Source organism: Colletotrichum chrysophilum (assembly GCF_026319265.1).
Source record: "Colletotrichum chrysophilum strain AFK26 chromosome Unknown scaffold_89, whole genome shotgun sequence".
NCBI classification, from domain to species: domain Eukaryota; kingdom Fungi; phylum Ascomycota; class Sordariomycetes; order Glomerellales; family Glomerellaceae; genus Colletotrichum; species Colletotrichum chrysophilum.
In genome coordinates this window covers 76,894-92,517 of record NW_026517376.1, presented here as the reverse complement: position 1 = coordinate 92,517, position 15,624 = coordinate 76,894, and the positions used below count along the sequence as shown (strand labels likewise).

The window sequence follows — 15,624 nt, the reverse complement described above, 5'->3', positions numbered from 1 at the left end:
CAGCAAAGGTTGTTGTTGTTGGTGGTGGTGGTGGTGGTGGTGGAGTGCAAATTCATAGGTAGGCTTGCTGACCGGGATGCCGAACACTGTGAAGCGGGAAACGGACGGGGCGGGCTCGGTGAGTGTAGACGGTGACCTTGGAGTTGTTTCCGCAAGTGCCAAAGTAAATTTGGCGCGCTGGCTGTCAATGACATCACCCGTGGTCGAGCGGGCCGGGGGGTGTTCCTGTCGTTCCGTTTGGGAGACAGAGAGAGAGGAGAGAAGCCCAGGGCAGGGCAGGACAGGACGCTGAGGAGTGAGGACAGACAGGCAACCTGACCTGACCTGCGTTAGCTGCCAATCTAGCGGCAACTGCCCGTTGGCCTTGAAACGCGACCCTCTGCCATGTCCATCCATACCTTACCTTACCTTAGGTACCTAGGTAGGTACAGTGTAAGGTAGGTACGTGACCTGGCTGGGCATCCGCCGTTACGTAAGCTTTTGTTTCCAAGCTCCGAGCGCGGTAATGTCTTGACTGACCACTGACGTCCTCCAGCCAGTCACAAGCTACCTTAAGTATGGGGCTCTCCTTCTCGGACACGTACCTGAGGTAGGTACCTAAGGTAGGTACCGTGAGGAACCCGAGCTCGTTCCAGTGCCAGTGGCCTCCCCCCCGGAGCCATACCAAAATCTTTTTGTTGCGCCAGGCCGATCCCGAACCAACCCATTCCAGTTTGCCTGTCTTGTCTTTTCTCCTCCTCTAACCACTTCATCATCACCATCACCACTCCACGACAAACCACCAACGCGCATCCATCTCGTCAACGGAGCTGCTCCATCAGCCCTCAATTGTCGTTTCTCCTCCCTCTTGCCCATCATTCGAGAGCCTCGCTTCCTCTTCTCCTAGCCTTTGAAGTCGTTTCCTCTCTCCACGTAACCAGTCAACACAGCTCATCATGTCGCGCGGTGGAACCACGCTCTACGTGACTGGCTTCAGCCACGGCACGCGCGCCCGAGACCTCGCCTACGAATTCGAACGGTATGTCAACTGAACTCAGAAACTCCCACGTCGATGCCTCCGTCCGTCCTGTTTTGCCCGGCACGCGAGAGCCTTCCGAGATTTCCGATTCTTCATCTCCTTCCCTCGCCCCTCCCGCCCATCGTCCTCGTCTCCTCGTCCTCCCGTCCTCCTCCGCTGCTCCTGCCTCAGCATATCAATACTATATGCCTCCCTCGCCCTCCGCCCCCGTCGATGCGTCGTCAAGTCCTCGTTCGCTCGCCTCGGCCCGCGCGACCAACCCGCCGCCTGTTGTCCGCGCCGCCCTGGTCTGTCGGCCTTCCGTCCCAGCGAGAACAGACTCACGAGGCTACCTGCCTGGCTCTGCCAAGCCCGTCCGGCGCCCGACCCTTTGTCTCGTTGAACAAACAAAAAGATCAAAATCGAGAGAACAAATATTTAAAAAAAAAAAAAAAAAAAAAACAAGATCCCGAGTATGTATGGAGATGCTGACGTTCTGGCTCCCCTGTAGCTATGGTCATCTAGTCCGCTGTGACATCCCAGCTCCTCGTTCGGCTTCTTCTAGACTGTAAGTTGTCACTGATTCCCCCCTCTGACCATGTTTCCGCCGAATGCTTGCGTACTAAATCTTGCTCAGATTTGCCTTCGTCGAGTATGAGGACCGTCGCGACGCTGACGATGCTTACCATGAGATGCACAACAAGCGCATCGGCCGCGACGACATCCTGAAGATCGAGGTATGATGACGCGACAACCGGTCGACCCGTCCGATCCTGACATGTTTGCAGTGGGCTCGCACTCCTCCTTCCGCCTCCTGGCGCTTCGACTCTGGCCGGGACCGCGAGCGTGCCCCCCGCCGCTCTTCTCCCCGCCGGGGCCGCTCTCCCTCTCCCCGTCGCAGCACCCGCGACTACTCCCCCAGAAAGGACGATCGTCGTGACCGCGACCGTGACTACGACCGCGAACGCCGCGACACTCGTGACCGCTCTCGCAGTCCTGACCGCCGGTTCGTACCCCCGGGATGCCAGACCCACCCGATGGAGATGTTGACAGCTGTGTATTAGTGACCGGGATGCCAAGGACGATCGTGATGAGCGCGACCACCGTGAGAACGGTACCAACGGCGACGACCGAAAGGGTACGTGTATTCAATCGTAGGAGACAGCCATGGAGTCCGCAAGCTGACGAGAACGCACTACAGCCATTGACAGCCCTCCCCCTGCTCACGACGACCTGGATGTCGCTGCGGAGTGATAAGTATACTTGGCAAAATTTTGTCGGGTTGTGCGCGGCTGTGCCAAAAGTTTCTGATTTTCTTACCCGGTTCTCCCCTCACCTGTTGAACCTGGATCTGTAAAGTGTCCTCACCATCTGGGAGCTTTTTAGTCTCGATTCGACCGATTCGGCTTCGGGCCCGGAATGCGAGGGCTGAGCTGCCCGACGTAGGCAGCATTCAAACTTTGGTAGTCATATCGGAGTGATAATGGGCGGAACCTCCGTCTCGGCGATGAGCTTCAGACGACGAAGGTTGCGGCGGCGGCCATTTGATAGCATTTCCCAATTCGTAGTTTTAGAGAAATTGAATGTAGGTCTTTACAGAATTGTATGGGTTTAGATATCTGTTTGTCATTTGTGAGTTCCTTTGTTCCGCGGTGCCATTTGAGAGATGTCTGTCGTGGTCTTGAAGAGAAGATGTTACCAGTGGGCTTGGCCTCGGGTGATTAAGGTCCGTTGTGGCATTGGGTCATGTTTTCATGCGGGCAAACACCTACCTTCCGTGGGGGTCATTTCAAGGGATGCCGATCACGCGTGGGCTTGGCGAAGCTGGGCCGGTGGCCATTCTGTCTTGGACGTGTAGATTTCGGTGCGGGGAAGACGGCAGTCAAGGCGGGGTGTCAGTGTTGAGAATGGTACATGCGCGCTTGTCGATGCTGGGAGTGTTGATAGGGAGGATCCGGAGGCTCGGAAAGGAGAGAGAGGTGAAGTTTCGGCAAGTTGGCCCCGATGTAACCCGGACGAAGCCGACATTCGGTGGGAGAATGCCCGGACCTCAGTGTCGGGACTGGATGAGATGATGCGGCAACACAAACCGAGTCCAATTACTACGTAGTCTATTTGGCGTCTGCAGACCGGCGCTGGCTGGCTGGCTGGCTGGCTACGTGCTGTGTGGCTTAGGTAGTAGCATCAGTTGGCTATCGCAGTCGTCAAGTCCATAAACGCCCATCTGGAAACTCTGGGCATTGCCTCCTCCGCCTGGTCGGGGCTGGCAGACCGTTAAGCCCCATGACCCAAGTCTTTCTTTCTCCTTTCCTGTCATCTGCCGGAATCGCTGCATCTGTTTCTTACCTAATTTGACACGTGAGGCATATGAGCATGACTTGAGATTTTGAAATGTCACGAATTGCAGCGGGCGTCCGTGGCTGTAAAGAGCCCCATTTCCCCCCGGCTTGTCGTCATTTGTGTGGAGAGAGTGTCGGAGGCCACTCCAGTGACTCCACTGGCGACTGGCAACAGAAGCATCGCAACCTAGGCCGCACCCGGAATGATCTCGTGTGCGAGCAAATCCACACCCAAGGGCGGCCTTTTTCGAGCCAAGGACACTGGGTTCTAGGGGTGCAACGTCTCTGGCTTTCCACTACAGATGTCTAGGTGTACAGGACCTAACTTCGCCTGCCCAGGCAGCTTGGAGGGGTTTAGGTGATGCCGGGCATCTAAGTACCTAGCTCTGGGGAAGAGGCCGGTAGGTAGGTGAGGTACCTGGACGGACACCTTCCGACGAGGGGCTTCCTCCCAAAGCTGAGAAGCTCAGTGTCCCGTCACTGTCACTGAGGTGCCCGCTGCCACCCGCCCGACCACCTAATTGCCAGGTGCCAGGCTATGACACTGGCGACGACGGGACTGACCTACCTAGGTCCTTGCTGGAAGCTGAAATTGGATCTGGCCCGGATCTTGATCTGCGCCTGCGCCTACTGCGTCTCTGCGTCCGCGTCCGCATTTCCCTTCGCGAACTTGACTTGGGACCTTTGCCGCCCCTCATTGAACACTGTAGCAACATTCAAAGGTCTCTACGCGCGAAGATCACGACATCTCAACCGCTCCGTTGCATCTCGCGCACCTCTGACAGTCTCTCATCTCGTCGCCGTCCCTGCCCTGTCGACTGCGCCGCCATCTGCCCGACTTCTTCCTCAACGTTTCCCTCTGCAAGGTTCGACCTGTCCTTCTCGTATTCGACTCCCACCACGCGCCCCTCGCTCTACACGATCCGCCTCGTCAACCCGACTCGACCTGCAATTCCTCGAGCACTGGTTGACGATTGATAGCAGTGCACCGACCGACCCGTCTGTTACCCGTGCCTTTCCGTCATCATCATTGTCGGACCCATCCACGCCATAGCCGCGGCACATGGGAGATTGCCTTTCCCGACGACCAACTTCGGCCAAAAAAAACCGCGATACCCTCGAAAACCACCCACGCTTCCGCCCTCTCGCCCCGACGACGAAGCTGCCTTTAATGGTTGAAACCAGAATTTCAATCCCAGATACCCCATTTACTATGCCTCCGTTGCCGTTGTCGAGCTCTCTCTAAATTTCACGTTATCCCTTCTCCATTTTTTTGGGTCATTCTTTGAAAGCATCCTTCCATCTGTGTTCAGCCACTGCTCCAGAGTCGCAGAGCTTCTTGATACGACTCTCGAAAGAACAACCCCAAGAGCTTTAAATGCAAGCAACGTCATAGCACAAAGGCGGCTTCAGAGGTTCAGCAGTGTGGTTGCTCTGAACCAACAGTCTTGCGCATGCAAATAGAGAGAAAAAAGCACACCCGCACTGCTTGTTGACCACCGGTAGTCTGAAGTTATGTCGCCCGTAAGTCTTCTCTGTTCTACACCTAAATCTCATGCCGCTCTGTATTCAGCCGGCTGGGGGCGTGGGAAGCATCGAAACTGACGCGAGTATGCCATCAGTCCCCAAGCAATACCGCTGTGCCTGCCGCAGCGGAACCAGCTGCCCTTGCTGGTATGGTCCGAGTCCGCGAAACGTTTTCGCAACCCGTTGTGGCTGCCTTCTGCGCTGGAGGTGTCGCTGGTGCCGTTTCTCGGACTGTCGTATCGCCCCTCGAACGTCTCAAAATCTTGTTCCAAGTCCAGAGTGTTGGTCGCGATGCCTACAAGCTGTCTGTCGGTCAAGGCCTTGCCAAAATGTGGCGGGAGGAAGGCTGGAGAGGCTTCATGCGAGGCAATGGGACCAATTGCGTCCGCATTGTTCCGTACTCAGCTGTCCAGTTTGGCAGCTACAATTTTTACAAGAGGGTGAGTTCTTCCAAATTGTTTGTTATACATACATACCGCATACAGCCTTTGAGCATGTAAATGTCACTTTCAACTGACCGCAAGCAGAACTTCTTCGAGAAGCAGCCTGGTGCAGACTTGTCCCCCCTTGCCCGCCTGACCTGCGGCGGCATTGCTGGAATTACCTCCGTTTTCTTCACCTATCCCCTCGACATTGTACGGACCCGCCTCTCCATCCAGTCTGCCTCCTTTGCCGAGCTTGGTGACCGACCCAAGGAGCTCCCTGGTATGTGGGCCACCATGGGGAAGATGTACAAGACGGAAGGTGGTTTTTCTGCGCTTTACCGTGGCATCATCCCGACGGTTGCCGGCGTCGCCCCCTACGTACGTATTCATGAGAGAGGCTGTTTTCGGTGGCTTGATTGATAACAGTTCTTCAGGTTGGCCTCAATTTTATGGTCTACGAATGGGTTCGCAAATACCTGACTCCTGAGGGTGACAAGAACCCCAGCGCCGTCAGGAAACTGCTCGCCGGAGCGGTTTCGGGAGCTGTCGCTCAGACGTGTACTTACCCCTTGTAAGTTATTCCCGCTGGAGCGTTGTGCATCGGTCGCGGTGCTGACTTTATCACAGTGACGTTCTACGTCGTAGATTCCAAATCAACACCATGACGGGCATGGGCTACCAGTACAAGGGCATCTTCGATGCTATTAAGGTCATCGTCGCCCACGAAGGCATCAAGGGCCTTTACAAGGGCATCGTGCCCAATCTCCTCAAGGTTGCGCCAAGCATGGCATCCAGCTGGCTCAGCTTTGAGCTCTCTCGCGATTATTTGGTGTCGCTGAGGCCGGATGGCAACTCGGAGGCCAACATCTGAAAAGGTGATGCCATGCACCACAACTTCACTTTAGCGACACGCCGCGGCCGCAAGATGCAGGCGGGCGGCTTACAAAAAGCCTCAGTACTGAGCATGGGGTGATTACAACTAGACAGTGGCTTGTGTAGTAGTCACGATGGGGCAGAGAGACTGCCGCTCGGGTTGCCTCATTCAACCCGGCATTTCATCCATCAGTGTTTTTATAATGTATTACAACAACAACAAGAAGAAGACTAGCTTGAGTATTCAGAAGACGGGCAGGGAGTTGTCCAGTAACTGTCCAGGGCGTCACGGGGAGCTGGACCTCATGGCTGCTACCGTTATGGAAGGACAAGTAAGCACCACCTTTGTTTTCGCACAAGCTAGACCGCAGGTCGTCTGAATACACCGGCATGAATTGAGATTCTTTCATGAGACACATGGTCCCTCCATCTGGCTTCGTGCTGTGGCATGTGAAAGAATACGGCAAGCAGGTACCTAGGCATAGGCAATTTAACGAGCGGTTGACCTCACCGAACTCTACACCGACACACCGAGGCCTGTCGGTCAGGAGCAAGCGTTGCAGGGTCCAGGCCCCGGTCGCTCCTGCAGGGCACTCAGCGTACGGTCCACTGAGGTGGGCACTTGAGGTGCACGGTCCCACTGCCACTCAAGCCGAGAGAGAAGAAAGGCGGGGTGGGAAAAAAAAAGAGAGAGAGGAACTGGATGCCTGACGGCCTGACGGTGCATTAGGGCAAATTTTTGTGCCCACAAGTTTGCTGCCACTCTTTCTGTCTGGCCCGGTTGCGAAATTTCCACAGTCTTCCCATCTACACGACGACGACAAACCACGGCCACCCATCGACTCAGATCGCCAATTCCGGGAGTCCAACGACAAGATGGGTACGTAGGAATTCCCATTCCAAAGCCTTTACATGCGAGTGGAATGTGCACGCAAAAAAAAACCCTTCATTGGGATCTTTGCTGTTGCTATTCTGCGAACTAGGCGCGCGGAAAAGAAAAATCCTCTCCTGCCTGTTTTCCCACCCCAATGGCCGCCTGTCCCCTCGCCGAGTGCGAGCAGAGGATGAGGAGTCTTTGGGACTTGGGGACTCGGGACTGTGGATGACGGACTTCCCGCCTCATTCAGAGCATGCTTGAACCAAAAGGCTGACGATGGGCTCTTCACCCCGTTTATAGGTATTGATCTCGACCGCCACCACGTGCGCAGCACGCACCGCAAGGCTCCCAAGAGCGACAATGTCTACCTCAAGCTCTTGGTGAAGCTCTACCGCTTCCTGACCCGTGAGTCTCTCTCCCCCCCGCCTCGAGCGTCGCCAAGGATGTCAAACATGAATTGCTGATCTTGGTTTCTTCCCAATCTCGCAGGCCGCACGGAGTCCAACTTCAACAAGGTTATCCTGCGCCGCCTCTTCATGTCGCGCATCAACCGCCCTCCCGTCTCCCTCTCCCGCGTTGCCGCCAACATCAAGAACGGCAACGAGAAGAAGACCGTCGTCATCGTTGGCACCGTCACAGACGACAACCGTCTCCTGACCGTCCCCAAGGTCACCATTGCGGCCCTCCGCTTCACCTCCACCGCCCGTGCCCGCATTGCTGCCGCCGGCGGTGAGGCCATCACCCTCGACCAGCTTGCCCTCCGCGCCCCCACCGGAAGCAACACCCTGCTCCTCCGCGGCCCCAAGAACTCCCGCGAGGCCGTCAAGCACTTCGGCTTCGGTCCCCACAAGCACAAGGTCCGGATCCAACCCCCCCCCCCCCTTCTTTTGCCATAATACGTGAGTGCTAACAATCTCTGCAGAAGCCCTACGTCGAGTCCAAGGGTCGCAAGTTCGAGCGTGCCCGTGGTCGCAGACGCTCTCGCGGCTTCAAGGTCTAAACGGGTTGTATGGTGCTATTGGTCTCTGGCGGGACCACTTTCATCATGCTCCTTTTCGGGGTTGGTCGTGCGATTTCTCGTCGCATTGGTGGACACGCTATCACGGCTATGGACTGCCGATGAGGGTCTCTCATCGTGCTTCACAGGTAACTTTCTGCATGGTACTGGCGTGGTTAGGAATCCAAAAAAGAATTGACGATCTACACACTTCGCATGGCGTCAAATGGCATCTCTTGGGCGGCCGTGGGGCTGGTTTTTCACCTTCATATCATACAGTCCCTTCTGCTTGTGTGATCTCATTTGGCATATGTTGTGTGTGTATGAACTTGAAAAGTGTGTGCCTCCCTCCTACACTTGTGTGTAACGACCGTTCCGCCTTCACAAGCTATCATTGTCCCCTTGAAGTCTTACTTCACCTTTCCTCCTAAGAGCCACAAAGTACGCCTCTTTCGAATCCTGACATACGTTAGCCTCGTCGCACAACCCAGTAGACACGTCCAACATACGCTACGAGACGACTCGGGCTTCTCGCGGAACACCTTCGCAAAAAGGGTTTTCAACTTCATCTCGAGCGCCTTGTCCTCGGAGCCCTGATAGAATTTGCAAACAAAGTGGCCGCCGTTCTTTAGCGTATCGTTGGCAAATTGGAGCGCGGCCATACAAAGGTCCTGCAACACCTCGTCAGCCCCCATGAAATGTGAAGCCTGATCTCAGACGAACACGAACCATGCTACCGGCGTGATCTCGAAAGGCCATGCCGCTCGTGTTCATCATCCTATGATAGGGATTACTAAGACTGTTCACTCCAAACCCGGTGGTCTGGTCCCAAGGTGCTGACATGTCACTCAATACAATCTAGACCTCTCTGTCAGTCCTTGCAGAAGTCTTCTCCTGGTTGACGATTACTCACATCAACCAACCGACCATCCTTTGGCTTCGTTGTCTCAGCAACACACTCGGACTTGTCGGGCGTTTCTGAACCCGCCCTCTCCATGTCAATATAGCTCGGCTGGTCCTCGATAATGGCGGACTCGTCTGTGCCTATGCTCTCCTCTCCCTCGGATGAGGTCGTCGAGGCTGGTGGCCGGGCCGGACGGCCTTTCTTGTGCCGGATGAGGTAATCCTTCACCATCTCCTGGACGTCAGGCGAGAGGAAGTTACCCTGGATCGTCGAGACACCCTTTGGTGGCTGGGCCGGGATGATGTCGATTCCCAAAACCTGTCCGTGGGGTTTCGTCCGGTCGGCTGCGACCTAGATACACAGCAACACATCTTGGCATATGCTCCCACGAGTTCATGAAATATGTGCATACCTGCGACCAGCTCCCAGGAGCATATCCCTGTGTCAAACTGTCAATTTACGTGGTCTTGAGGGGTCTTTGCATGAGAGCAAGGGCAACATACCAGGTCCACCACTGTCTGTCCCCTGCGGAAAATTCTGTACTTGGAATCCATCTGGCAGACTCGTCAGCTCACCGGAGGAAATCTTCACAAAGACAAACCCAAAAATGTGCAAACCTCTAGAAGCTTGAACGCCGCCCTGCTTTTGAGGCCCTGGACCTTGGCCTCGCGCGCGAAAATATCCTTGCCCTGCCTCATCTTCCATCTCGAGTTGGACGAAGATGCCCGCGTCTGACCGGCGCCAGCATTGAGTGTATTCCGGCACTCCGCACAAGCTGTAGAAAGCATGAGAAAAGACTGGCGTCTAGAAACTCTCATGAAAGCGCGGGCGGGTGATTTGGACATTGTTGTCATTGTGTGCCGCAGGCGGCAGACGTCACGAGCGTACTGGTTGTTTGGAAACGGCCGTCCTCTGTACCGCTCCACATGCGAATGGCTCAGAGATTGGCACGTCAAGGATCACGTACCGCTTTCGATTGGATTGAAGGGTCAAAAGCCGAGTATAAGGAGGTATTCCAACCAAAGCCCGTCGTTGTTGTGTAGCATGTTTGCCTATTCAAGTGAAGCCTCTGCATCCACCATTGACTCGACATGCTGATTGGCCCAAGCTTTAGTCGCACCTAAACAGGGGTAGCAAACAGCCTAGGTGAGCTTCACAGTGTTGTCACGACGTCTCAGTTTCAACAAGTACACAACCACACGTAGACCCCAGAGGATTCATATCGGATGGAAAGCTTTGGGCGAGATTTGCAGCCCTCAAGCCCTCTTCATTCAGGAAAATGCAACTTGATCTGAATACCGTACCTACATAAACCCAACAATACCAACACCAGTTCCCATCCCAGAACGCCGCCCATGCAACCCGCATATGATTCATGCATGCTCGGATAAAGACACATCCATCGCCGGCCTTGTCTTACGCCAGGAAACTAGCACCAACACCTCTCCTATCTTTCTTGAGTGGAGAGAATGTCCTCTTGCCAAATGCGCCTGCGTTACGCACCAAGGACAAGTGCGTCTTGCCAAGGGCCTTGCCGGCTCCTGGCGCAACTTTACCACCAGGTCGCTTGACATTCGCAGTCTCCGCCTCACCGTCGTCGTCGAAAAGAGTGGTTGAGTCGCCGGCGAGCTTGCGCTTCTTTCTCTTGACCTCTTGTTCGCGCACACCCGTACTCGTCACCGTCGCCTTCTTCTCCGCTGCAGTGGTCTTCGCGGGAGGAACTGCATTCTCTTGTTCGCCGGCCTCGGGCTCCTCGAGAACCTTGTCAAGCAGAGAACCTGACTTGGCCACGTCATTGCTCGCGGAGGGGGCCTGTACAGGCATGTTCGGGGATGCCTCAGCCAATGCCTTCTTGGGCCTGCCACGCGCCTTCTTGGGTTCTCCATTGCTTTTGGCTTTCGTCTTAGTCTTGGTTTCTTTGGGAGCGAGGGCGGTTTTTTCGGGCTCCGCTTCTGCCGAGTCTGCAGTTTCGGGCTCAGCCCCATCATCTTCTCCAGCACTTGCCTGGGCCTCCGCCTCAGCCTCAGCAGCGGCCTGTTGAGCCTGGTGTGCAAGAGGCACGTAGCTGACATCGGCTTCGTTTTCTTCCTCCTCAGCAACCGCGTCCTCAACGGTAAGAGTCTTGCTTTTGGCCAAGAAAGGAGTGATGGAGAATGTCGATTTTTCGCCCACAAGAGCTTGCTCCTTCTTCTTAAGTTGTCGCCTGCCTCGTGTGACATCCTCTGGCGTTCCAATGCTCATGTCGCTTATGCTGAGTTCTTCTACTCGACGCTTGCGAGCATTCTGCGCCTTGGCACCGCCAACCCGCGCGGCGGTATCTGCCTTCTTCGTAGGCACGGTACTTGTGTGGACGACTTCGGATCGCATCGACTTGAGTTCCTCCTGAGTAATCCGTAGCTTTGATCTCAGGGTGTCAAGACGCTGCTCTAGCATTTCGTTCTGTGCCTGAGCCTCCGACAGTGCCACCTCGTTCTCCTTACGAAGTCTCTCCTTCTCACGCCTTTCGGACAGAAGCATCTTCTCTGCCTCCTGTAGCTTCTTCTTAAGCTCCTGGTCCGCTTTCTTGTTGTCCTCGCCCGACTGCGCAGCGGCAGCGACAGAATCGAGTTCTTTTTGCAATTGTTCCTTTTCTCGCTTCTCGGCGGCCAACTTCTTCTCGGTGTCCTTTAGCTTGCGACTCAGCTCGTCCTCGGTTGTCTTGTTGCCCTCCGCTTGGGCTGCTTGTTGTTCCCGTACGCGTTTCTCGTTGGCCAATTGCACCTCGACCATGTTGAGTTCCCGTTCCAACGCCAACTTCTCCGCGATGGCTGTTTGCTGGTGAGCCACTTGTGACCGCAAATGCTCCAATTCGGGCCTTAAAGCATTGAGCTCTCGAGAAAGAGCAAGCTTCTCGGAAAGAACCTTGGTTGACTCTTGGGACAAACTGTTGAGTGACTCAAGCTCGGCCTGTCTTCATCAGCTATGGCGTTTCTTACTGATGGGCGGGCTCGCGACAGGGACCAACCTTGATATTGGCGAATTCTCGGGTTTGTGACTTTATTTGGGTCTGTTGATCGTGACTAGTGGCCTTCAAGGAGTCCAGCTCGGAGCGCGTCTCGTCGCATTTGTCGGTCAATTGGTTGATCTGAGCATCTTTCTCGGCGAGCTGCTCGCGTAATGTCGAGTTTTCTGCGAGAAGCACCTGCTTTGTAACCTTTTGTCTACGCGCGTCTTCCTCCTTGGCGATCAGTTGTGCCTGGTGGATGTGTTTCTCGTGCTTCATCTCAAGCTCGTGGGCGGCCGCCATCCTCTGCGAACGACAGTCAGGATGGAGTGAACTTTGAACGTGTGCGCTTTTCGCGCGTCGCAGGTAGCTAGCTTACCTCCTCCGAGTCCATATTTCTCGTCTTGCACGGCATTTTGCAGGACTTGTTTTTGCTTCAGCGCGTGAGCGCGTCGCCTGGTCGGAGTCCGTATAATCTCTGAAATAGAAATAGGGCGCGATCAGTCCTTGACGTTTATGTCTCAGGGCTGATATCTGAAGTGTAAAGCAGTAGTAGGGGTGCCCGCACTTGTTTCTGATGAGATTCGCAATGTCGATGTTGAATTGGCGATGATGATGCGGTGTGTTCGGGGGGTGCCTTTCGATGTGGACGCTGAAGAGGTAAACATGATGCCGAAAAGGGTTAGCTTCGCCCTCATGGAGTGACCCCACTCGAAGCAGGTGTGTTGTCCCACTGTGCCAGTAGTGTAGGTAAGGTAGCCAGCCTGGTCGATCTGAGTCCGTGCTTGTAGGGGCTACACACAGTGAAAAGTCTCGACGTCACTGAGTCTTAGGTAAGGTTATCTGCCTTAGCTACTTAGGTATCGGGCTGACTACTCTTGACGGAGCGGCAAATACTTTCCCCGGTCGTCCTACCGCCAGACTCCAGTAGGTAGAGCCGGGCCCCAGTTCCCACCTCAGGTCCAGGGGTTGCTCTGTAGCGCGTACGTACCTTACAGAGTACCTGCCCGGCAAAGCACTGGTAGGTTGACCCACACCACTGTGGGCTGGCAACGCTGATGAGAGCTGTCCAGTTCAAGCTGCATCAGCTTGCCGCATCTCAACGACACTCGCGGCGCACCCACTCGTTACGTACGCCGATTCAACTACATCACCTAGGCCAATTGGCCACGAAACAAACACAAATTTCCCGCGCGAGCGTTCACGAAATCGACAATAGCTTCTGGGCCCGCAACGAAACTCACCATGCGCTTCCTCCAGTCCCTCTTGGCCGCGACCTCGTTCCTGGCGGCCGGTTCTCTCGCTGCTAAGAAGACCACCGAGGAGCGCTTCAACGAATTCCATACCAAGGCCCTCTCCTCCTCTCCGATCAAGCTCGCCGACACCAGCTACAAGTCCTTGACCGCCACCCCCCGCGACTACACCGTTGCCGTCCTCCTGACGGCTCTCGAGTCTCGCTTCGGCTGCCAGCTTTGCAGAGAGTTCCAGCCGGAATGGGATCTTCTCGGCAAGTCCTGGACCAAGGGCGATAAGAAGGGCGAGTCCCGCTTGATTTTCGGCACTCTGGACTTCTCTGACGGTCGTGAGGTCTTCATGTCGGTAAGTTCCCACCTTACCACCGCCCCATTGTCCGAGACAAGACATGGACTAATACGACGACCAGCTCGGCCTCCAAACCGCTCCCGTCCTCCTCCTGTTCCAGCCCACCGTCGGCCCTCACGCTGTCCCTGCCCAGGAGCCTTTGCAATACGATTTCACCAGCGGGTTGGTTTGAATAATCCTCGTCACTGAAGAAATAAACTGACACACAACGTAGACCTCAGTCTGCCGATCAAGTCCACGCATGGCTCTCGCGACACCTGGCTGACCGGCCTCACCCTCCGGTCAAGCGTCCTATCAACTGGATGCGCTGGATTTCTTCTATCACCATTATTCTTGGTCTGGGCACGGTCGTCGTCACTGCCTCGCCTTACATTTTGCCCATCATCCAGAACCGCAATCTCTGGGCCGCCGTCAGCCTCATTGCCATCCTTCTCTTCACCAGCGGACACATGTTCAACCACATTCGCAAGGTTCCCTATGTTGCCGGAGATGGCCGCGGCGGTATCAGCTACTTTGCCGGTGGCTTCCAGAACCAATTTGGCTTGGAAACCCAGATCGTGGCTGCCATTTGTAAGCCTCGCAACTGTCTCCAAACTTGTGCGTCGCAGCTGACAGTTACTAGATGGTGTCTTGGCTTTCTGTGCCATCTCTCTTACCGTCAAGGTTCCTCGTATTGGCGACTCAAAGACGCAGCAGGTTGCTGTGCTGGCTTGGGGCGGTGTTTTGTTCCTCATGTACAGCTTCCTCCTCAGCGTCTTCCGCATCAAGAACGGCGGCTACCCCTTCTCTCTTCCTCCTTTCATGTAAGGAGGCACTTGTTAAGCCGAACGCATTGGAGGTATACTTCCAAGCAAGACCGCCACAAAATGGGCCGTTTCTACATCGTTGCTCGGCACGCTTTATTGCTGCAGCCAAACGACCCAATGTCCTCGTTGACAGGAGTGTAAAATAAAGATATAGAAAGTGGTCACAGAGGACGAAATGGCCACTGCAATGACAATGTACAAGTTGGACTTCGGAAATCTACGACAGGATCTCCTGGGGTGATCATTGGCGGAAGACTTGGCATGCTCAAGTCGAGTGGTCGGAACTGGTCCAAATTTCTGCTGCTGTTGTTGGGATGACACGACGCAGTCTACTTTGCCATTCTGCCTTGACATGGTCTTGCTGTAAGGACGAATACTAAGTCCACTCCAGATATCGTCGACTGACATGTTGCCGTGGTCAGCCCGCGTTGCCATCCGCGTCTTTGCCATCGCTGTGTCGCTTCGTCGCGCCGCAATGCCGCTGTCGTAGTCAATGCCATTCTCACCTCACCCGGCCACTACATTCTTCATGACCCCATGAGAAACGAGTTCCAGATACTCTCCTGCGACAGAAACAGAGGCCAATTCAGGCAGGAGACAATCAAATTGACAAATTTGCTCCTCTCACCACCCGTCGTCCCATTGCCGCCAAGCGCCATGGTGGTATCGGGTACTTAAGCGCAATGTGGAAGCAATCTGGATGCGCACTGGTCGGAAGGTTGCTCCGCGACGAGACCCAACCCCGCGTTTACGAATGAAGTTCGGACAGGAACCTTGGAGACGTCCACTTGAATCTCGTGATACCTTGAAAGCTTTGCAATGTTACCGGGCAGCTCCGCTCTTGTGACTTGCTGTAAGTTGGAGGATCAGCGACTATTTGGTCCGTGCCGTGTGTCGTGCTCAATTTCACGCTGCTCTTAGCAAGGAGGCGAGGGGGGGAGGGAGTGTAGTTAATATAACAGAGGGCTACGATACATCGTCAATTTTGCACGAATGGGCAACGTCCTATTCGGCAACGATTGGCAAATTGGTTAGCGAGACAGCCGAAAAGCTGCGGCCCTGCTCGGATATTTTAGCCGGCCAAGAGAAGCTTCAGCAACGAGCTTAGCGCCGGCACCCAACTTCGTGCTGTCGATCTGGGGTTCGCCGGCTAAAGTCGACTCAACAATACTCATATTCATGGCGGCAATAAATGGATGACAATTAGTGGCGGGGAGTTTGCTGTACCTGCTTCCCGATGTGGGATTGCCGCCACGGCATTTCTCCCGGCCCCCTCCTTTCATTCACAGTTTAC

The 15,624-nt window shown here is 55.0% G+C and overlaps 6 protein-coding genes across 6 annotated transcripts; 4 read left to right on the top strand and 2 right to left on the bottom strand.

The window, feature by feature from the left end:
* Positions 1-935: 935 nt before the first annotated feature.
* Positions 936-2,251, top strand: COL26b_009345 (uncharacterized protein; the record flags this gene model as incomplete). Its single annotated transcript, XM_053182076.1, has 5 exons — positions 936-1,018; positions 1,635-1,734; positions 1,786-2,003; positions 2,062-2,135; positions 2,199-2,251. 5 exons carry the CDS (start codon positions 936-938, stop codon positions 2,249-2,251), a joined length of 528 nt encoding a protein of 175 aa, XP_053033971.1.
* Positions 2,252-5,012: 2,761 nt separating this feature from the next.
* COL26b_009344 (uncharacterized protein) lies at positions 5,013-6,159 on the top strand (the record flags this gene model as incomplete). The annotated part of the gene is made up of 4 exons (XM_053182075.1): positions 5,013-5,303; positions 5,391-5,666; positions 5,723-5,859; positions 5,916-6,159. The coding sequence occupies 4 exons, from the start codon at positions 5,013-5,015 to the stop codon at positions 6,157-6,159; spliced, it is 948 nt and encodes a 315-aa protein (XP_053033970.1).
* An 878-nt stretch (positions 6,160-7,037) lies between these two features.
* On the top strand, positions 7,038-8,038 carry COL26b_009343 (uncharacterized protein; the record flags this gene model as incomplete). Its single annotated transcript, XM_053182074.1, has 4 exons — positions 7,038-7,041; positions 7,339-7,443; positions 7,528-7,895; positions 7,961-8,038. 4 exons carry the CDS (start codon positions 7,038-7,040, stop codon positions 8,036-8,038), a joined length of 555 nt encoding a protein of 184 aa, XP_053033969.1.
* Positions 8,039-8,416: 378 nt separating this feature from the next.
* Positions 8,417-9,784, bottom strand: COL26b_009342 (uncharacterized protein; the record flags this gene model as incomplete). The annotated part of the gene is made up of 5 exons (XM_053182073.1): positions 8,417-8,494; positions 8,545-8,706; positions 8,765-8,893; positions 8,949-9,257; positions 9,557-9,784. 5 exons carry the CDS (start codon positions 9,782-9,784, stop codon positions 8,417-8,419), a joined length of 906 nt encoding a protein of 301 aa, XP_053033968.1.
* Positions 9,785-10,355: 571 nt separating this feature from the next.
* COL26b_009341 (uncharacterized protein) lies at positions 10,356-12,337 on the bottom strand (the record flags this gene model as incomplete). The annotated part of the gene is made up of 3 exons (XM_053182072.1): positions 10,356-11,885; positions 11,944-12,228; positions 12,302-12,337. The coding sequence occupies 3 exons, from the start codon at positions 12,335-12,337 to the stop codon at positions 10,356-10,358; spliced, it is 1,851 nt and encodes a 616-aa protein (XP_053033967.1).
* An 830-nt stretch (positions 12,338-13,167) lies between these two features.
* On the top strand, positions 13,168-14,331 carry COL26b_009340 (uncharacterized protein; the record flags this gene model as incomplete). Its single annotated transcript, XM_053182071.1, has 4 exons — positions 13,168-13,521; positions 13,586-13,686; positions 13,739-14,094; positions 14,147-14,331. The coding sequence occupies 4 exons, from the start codon at positions 13,168-13,170 to the stop codon at positions 14,329-14,331; spliced, it is 996 nt and encodes a 331-aa protein (XP_053033966.1).
* Between the last annotated feature and the right edge of the window lie 1,293 nt (positions 14,332-15,624).